This window comes from Solanum tuberosum, unplaced genomic scaffold, assembly GCF_000226075.1.
Source record: "Solanum tuberosum cultivar DM 1-3 516 R44 unplaced genomic scaffold, SolTub_3.0 scf00400, whole genome shotgun sequence".
NCBI classification, from domain to species: Eukaryota; Viridiplantae; Streptophyta; class Magnoliopsida; order Solanales; family Solanaceae; genus Solanum; species Solanum tuberosum.
The window spans coordinates 454,275-461,546 of record NW_006239330.1 but is presented as its reverse complement, the minus strand read 5'-3'; the positions used below and the strand labels follow the sequence as shown (position 1 = coordinate 461,546).

The 7,272-nt window shown below is 29.4% G+C and overlaps 1 protein-coding gene and 1 pseudogene across 1 annotated transcript; both read right to left on the bottom strand.

Moving 5' to 3' along the window:
* Positions 1 to 669: 669 nt before the first annotated feature.
* Positions 670 to 1,378, bottom strand: LOC102580929 (proteinase inhibitor type-2-like; annotated as a pseudogene).
* A 4,818-nt stretch (positions 1,379 to 6,196) lies between these two features.
* Positions 6,197 to 6,965, bottom strand: LOC102605595 (proteinase inhibitor type-2). Its single transcript, XM_006362609.2, has 2 exons — positions 6,854 to 6,965; positions 6,197 to 6,745 (listed from the first exon to the last, which is right to left on the bottom strand). The coding sequence occupies exons 1-2, from the start codon at positions 6,903 to 6,905 to the stop codon at positions 6,354 to 6,356; spliced, it is 444 nt and encodes a 147-aa protein (XP_006362671.1). The 5' UTR covers positions 6,906 to 6,965; the 3' UTR covers positions 6,197 to 6,353.
* Positions 6,966 to 7,272: the final 307 nt, after the last annotated feature.

Sequence of the window (7,272 nt, the reverse complement as noted above, 5' to 3'; positions counted from 1 at the left end):
GTGGCTAATGCACGCACTAGCCAATACAAGAATAGTGAAGGAGAAACTTGTATGTTTTTTTCACTTGAAGTCTTTTCTTTACCGAAACAAGTTAAAGTTAAACTGAAGAATAATCAAGATGCATGGTCTTCCGAATATAAAAATTATAGATAGGAAAGGACACTTTAATTTCCAGACATGATTCATAGGAGCCTACTCTATATACGTGTAATTATTATCTTGTTATAGATAGGGATATCTTATATAACCTATGCATTGGGCATTTTTACAAGGATGAAATTTTCATTGTCATTATTCCACATAGAGGAAACGATCATATTCCACCTCGTGTAAAGCTTTTTACTTAAGATATGAACTGGTAAGGATCTACCTAGCTAATCCCAAAGGTAATTTATTTAAAAAGTAAATAAATTTAGGCATCTGATTCGTTAAAAAATTATAGACACATGTAATTCATTAATTAAGGATAAGACCAAAGGAGATCACCCTAGAGAGGAGCCAAGTCCTCAATTATGGATGATTTTTTTCTCTTATTCAAATATAATAAGTAGTTACACATAACACACAACTTTGATGCCCACATTATAGTGATTAACATGTCATTGTGTGCATTTTTATTTCATACATTAATTAAAAACTACAACGTATACACATATTATTGATAATTCCTTATGTTGTAGATATATAGCTCTGAGGCTCCCCAGTACAAATTAAAGATCCATCATGTCCATAGAGTTTGCATCCATCTCCTGCGGTGCAACAATTAACACAAACTTGATAAAGTTTGGCCAATCAAGAAGATGGTCAAGTCATGTATCTCTAGAGTCACATTCCAGGGTACAAGCCTTGGGTTCAATCTATACTCTTTCCTTCACAAACAAACTTGCCGTCTTTACCAAAATAGTAGCAACCCTTCTACCCCGTGTAACATGTGGTGCATCCCGTGGGTTTAATTATAATCGGTCCTTCTGAACTGAGGCATTTTGAAAAAGTGATGTACGGATCACAATTTCGGGGGCAAGCTTTTGGGTTTTGTGGGTCATATTGTCCTTTGCATATGAAAGTCTCAATAGCACTATAATAATTGCAACCTAGATAACCTGCACAACAATTGATGCATATGGGATTTTTCGGACTTCCTTCTGAATGTGGGCATATCCCATAGCCAAGATTACCACATTCTTTAGTATAAACCCTGGCATCAACATGTTCCACCGCGCTTACAAGTAACAATAATCCTACAACAAATATAATAAGGAGAAAGGGAAATGAAAAAACATACTAACACTTATTGTTTATGCCTCAAAAAAGAAACTAAAGAGAATAAAAGAGAAAGGGAAATCTTACGAAGGAAACTAACTTGTTTGTGAACAGCCATTATGGATTCTTTTTACCTTGTTTAATTTTCTTTTCTTTTGTTTGGGTTGAGGAGTGTCTATCCTCCTTCACCTATTTATTATATCAAACGAGTGATAAAAAACATAGCTACTAAAACGTTTTTATATATATTATAAAGAAGAAAAGAGTTGAATCGAGGAGTGTCTATCCTCTAGCAACAATTTTCTTCTCCACAATTGCATATATCGCTTTAGTGGAAAATAACAATTTTAGTCCATGTATTATAGGTTTATTTTCATTTTGATCCCTGTTATATGAATCGAGTACTAAGCATCATTACTGAAATTATTATATCTAATTGAAGGACAATAATGGATCTATCTGTAAGTACTAATAAAACATGCCAACATCTAACATGATTAATTTATACTCCTCCGTCTTTAGTTACATGGCTGAATTTTATTTTTAGTCGTCTATCTAAAATTAAATATTACTACTCACTTTTTATATTCAAATATATCAATCTTTTAATTATTATTTTTTGAGTCTTTTTCTAAAGTTAAAAAATATTTTTGGGCCTTTTCTCATAAAGGAAATGCAAACAATTAAACCATATATAAGTAACTTTTTGTCTGTTTACAAGAGAGAAAATTAACGTACTATCATTTATAGCGATATTTATATTTAATGTTCCATATGTAAGTGATTTTTTGTCTAAATAAATCGTAGAACAAATTACTAATTACTAACTAGGTTGAAAGAAAATAAAGACATGAGATAATAGTGGGACTTACATATATAGTGAAAGTTGCACTTGCCATGTTTTTCATCTATTGATATTCAAAGTTAACAATTTTTAAAATCAATGAATTATCAAATTTCTTCGAAGGTATAGTGATAGGAGCAATAATTAAGTAACTAATTATCTCAAATTAACTTTATGTGATCAAAAGAAAGAGTAAACATCTACGTTTTGTTAATTTCTTCACTAATTAGTCCTTTTTCCTGTCTTTTTCCTATCTTTAATTATGCAAATCATGTTTTATGACTATTCTCATGCACTAAATATTTTGTTAATTGATATAGTAAAACTTTATTTGTAGCACATATAAACAAATCATGTTATGTGACTATTTTTCTACGTTAAATATTTTAGTTGTTGATATGGAAAAATATTATTTTTAGCACACATAAATCCTTGTTCAGTGACTATGTTCCTAGGTGGAACGATAAAGCTAATTACATATTAGTGGGTTACTCCCTCTAATTCAATATAAATAAATTATTGACACTATTTTATATTGATAAATTAATATTTTGTAATGACTTTAAGTATTTTTTTACGGGTGTCACGCTTCAACAATTCATTTATATTATACGGAGAAGAGCCTAAAATGCCCTTTAACTATTTTAATTGGTACAAAACTACCCTCCATCCACCTTTGGGCCCCCGGCCAAATATCCCTAACGTTGACTTTTTGTCTCAAAAATACCCTTATGTCTAACAGATCAAACTCATTAGGTGGATGGAGGGCAATATTGTATCAAATCTCATAGTTTAAGGGCATTTTAGGCCCTTTTACGTTAAAATGATTTGAAATTAATTACTTAATAAATAAGCTCACATGATTGACTTGATTTTAAATTTCATAGTAAATTAAAAATAAAAATAAAAAGTTAGGCATCTACTCTCTACAGCCCCGCCCCCCAAATCCATTTTTGTTTTCTATTTGGATCTTGTCCACTATTTTATTTTATTTTTCTTTTCAATTTATGACAAACAAGAGAGCAAAAAGGAGGAAAATAATGATGCATTTATATAGAAATAATTAGTTCAATAAAAAGATGACTCAATTAATTGGCAAATATGTACGAACATTACATTATTTTCTTTTGTGTGTACCCCTAATTCAAAATAAAAGAATAAAAATAATCATTTCTCTTATCCTCACCTTCATCCCACCATAACAATAATACAAATTAAAAGAATATAAACATGTGAGTTCATTTCAAGTTTGAGTCTCGGATATCTTAATTAAGAATAAGAGATTTAAAAAGAAATAAAAGAGAAAATGAACAAGACATTTGAATAATTGATAGAAAATTTTATATTAATGAAAATAATATTATTTTAGATGGACAATTAGTAGGGGTGCGTATGGATTTTAGTAAGATCCCCATTTATGAAGTTGGGTTACGTTATAATAAATTGGAGGTTGATTTAAAACAAGCCAATGGGAAGATATCATGAAATTAATTATTTTCAATATTATTTTCAAGTGTGTTGAATCAAAATATGAACCATATGTGGTTTTATATGTATAAAAAAAAGTTCTTAAAGCAATATAATAAATAAATATTTAATAATTTTACTTTAAGGGAACTATTAAAAATAAGGGCAAATATGAGCCAAAGGATTAACATCAAAAGTATTTTTGAGCCAAAAGGTGAACGTCAGTGTTTCTAAGAGGCGAAAGGTGGATGAAGGATAATTTGGTACCAATTCAAATACTTGAGGTACATTTTAGATCCTTCTCCGTATATTATAATATTGATGATGCCTTATGATGCAGTTATATAGCTCTGAGGTTACCCAATACAAACTAAAGATCCATCATAATTCATATCCATAGAGTTTGCAACCCTCTCCTGCAGTGCAACAATTAACGCAAACTTGATAAAGTTTGGCTAATTCAGAAGATGGACAAGTCACATACACAACTTTCCGAGCTATGGGTACATGCATTGGGTTCAGTACTCTCTCTGAAATAGTAGCAACCCTTATACCTACATCAGGTGGTGCATCTCGTGGGATAAATTATCATTTGTCCTTTTAAAGGGGACACTTCGAAATATTTGTTATCTAGCAATAATTTTCTTCGACTAAACATAATTAATCTTCGATTAATATACTGTATATATGTTTTAGTTTTGATCTCTATAGACGGTATATATGATTGAACTAAACATAATTGATGTTCGATTAATATAAACTTGCGATTTTGATTTTTCACATTGGGAGAAGTTAAAAATTTAATGGAATTGTTAATTTTAAAATATTGATTTTAAAAAAAAAACATATTCAAAAATGAAGATTAATTAATTTGTTAAGACAAACACGATGTTGAAGTCATCATTATCGCCTATTCATACCATTCAATTCAAATATAATCAAATTGGATCAAAATTTATCTTCTCCCCCTCTCTATGGCTTTTGTCGTTCATATATCATATTTTAACTTTCTATTAATTATGTATAGCTATAAGATTGAATTATTCAACCAGATTCTTCTTATAGAACATTAACCCGAAATTTCTTAGCGCAGTTACCCTTGAATGTATTTTTTTTCTTATTTATTTTTAATTAATGATTTCATTAGATTAGGATGAAATTACTCGTTTACATAAATTAAAGATTAATTATGCTTAATCAAAATATACATGAATCAAAACTGAAAATAAACCAATAATACAAAGATCAAAATTGTTATTTGGCCATCACTTTATGTTTTGTAATTAAAGTGGATAGAATTACTTTTACAAATAGATATTTGTGAATTAAACAGATGGCCCAATGCAGCGTAAATTGGATAATCCTGTATGAAGAGTGATACAACCTACAAAAATAAAATAATATCTCTTTCATATGGAATTATTGTATTGTATCTAGTTGAAGGACAATAATGGAGAGTCCGGCATTAAAATGGACACTTTTTAAACCCTGAATATAAAAAAGGACCCTCTCTAAAAGTACACACTAAAACGGACAAGTCACCCATTTATGGACGAACTACAGCTATCATTTTTAACATAGTAGCCCCCGTTTCCAAACCAATATTACACAAATTTTTTTGTTAACCCCTAACGTAAATCAATATCTCTTTCTCGATTCGTGGAAGATTAGATTTTCATAGTCATTTTTTAAAAGTAAACCTTTAACTACGGTTAAGACACTTTTAAGTTAAATTTAATTTTTATTTATTTAAAATAGATAAATGTCAATCATCCTGATATGAATTTGAAAAAATGAATGAGAAAGATGATTCAATTAAGGCCACGTTTTAATCATGACTAAAATAAGATACAGTATATTTTCATATATATATATATATTCTTTCCAAAAAAAATTGACAATCCTTCGTTTCTAGCAATAAATTTCCTCAACCACAAATATATTAAAGATGACTACGGAATAGAAACAAAAATTTCTAGTAGAAAACAAAGAAGAATTTTATGTTAGCGGAAGGATCCAAATTTGTATACTTCAATATGAAATTAAAAAAACTTCATTGAACATCAAAATAATAATAATAATCATAAACTCTTCAATTTTTGTATTCCTAGCTTCTTGAATTAAATTGTTTACATATTCAACAATTATATAGATGTAAAAATTATTTCTCTATCTATTCTCTTTATATCATGCATGGTTTGAGATATATCAAAGGATAAAAGTAATATATGTAAATTATCTCACTTGATTAAGTTTTCTATCTGAATTAGTGAAAATGTAAGTTATTTACCTTCTTATCTGAACTATCCTTAATGATTAGCAAAAACGTGCCTAGACATGACAAGACAAAATATTTATCTAAAAATCCTTTTAGATAAGTTTATTCATAAAATCTTAGTCCACTTATCATATATAAAAATCGCTCTATGCAATCCTAATAGAATTTGACTCCCCTCCAGTGGGAGTTTTCTCCCGTGATACCCCTTATTAATGGACTAAATTCATTTTACTAACCCAATTGATATTAACTATGATTAATGTTATATGTATATGGATTTAGTTAATAAAATGCATCTGGTTCATTAAAGAATTATAAAGACAGTTGGCATTCATTTAGGATAAGAATTATGGATGATCTCTTTCTCTTATTCAGATAATTAGTAATTACACATAACACACAACTTTGATGCCCACACACTATAGTGATTAGCATGTCATTATGTGTGCATGCTTTTATTTCATACATTACTAATTAAAAACTACAACGCATATTATTGATGCCTTATGCTGTGGACATATATGCCTTGGGTTCATCACTCTCTCCTTCACATACAAACTTGCCATTTTTATCGAAATAGTAGCAATCCTTATACCCTGTGCAGCATGTGGTACATCCGGTGGGATAAATTAGCGATTTTCCTTCTGAACGGGGACATCTTGAATAGGCAATATTTGTATCACAATTTAGGGGGCAAGCTTTTGGGTTTTTTGGGTCAGATTCTCCTTCGCAAATAAATCTCCCGAAAGCACTATAATAATTACAACCCTTATAGCCTGAGCAACAATTGATGCATATGGGATTTGTCGGACTTCCTTCTGAACGTGGGCATATCCCAAAGCCAAGATTACCACATTCTTTAGTACAACCCAAAGCATCAACATATAGAAACATTCCTACAACAAATTTATATTAAGTAAAAAACATAAAACTACTTGTGTATGTATAAACCAAGAATTTTTTATTTAAAAAAAAAAAAAAAAAAGAGTAGAGGAAAATCTCACCAAGAACAATTAGTAGGTAAGCAACGAAACTAACTTCCTTGTGAACAGCCATTATGGATAATTAATTAGTACCTTGTTTTCTTTTAATTTTGGGGTGAAGAGTGTCTGTCCTCCTCTACCTATTTATAGCAAACGAGTGATTTAAAAGATAGCAAAATAAAACTTTTTTTTTCTTCATATTAGTATATATTATTTTTATTAATTGATTAAAAAAAAAAAATGTGCTTGCTAGTATAATTAGTTTGGCAATGTACTTACGCTTGCTTCTTCTCTATTACTCTCTCCATCCGATCTTTACTTATTCACTATACTAGAAGTAGATGTCCGATATACTTGTCTAACTTGAAAAGTTTTGTGTCTATTGTATCCTTATTATTAGAGACTATTTAATATCAAATATATTTTTCAAAGCATTAAAT

What these genes read in the sequence shown, in the direction of transcription:
- LOC102605595 (XM_006362609.2), bottom strand. Translation starts at nt 6,905, where the DNA reads ATGGCTGTTCACAAGGAAGTTAGTTTCGTTGCTTACCTACTAATTGTT. An exon ending in TTACCTACTAATTGTTCTTG is followed by an intron (nt 6,746 to 6,853) that starts GTGAGATTTTCC and finishes AATTTGTTGTAG; the next exon opens with GAATGTTTCTATATGTTGAT.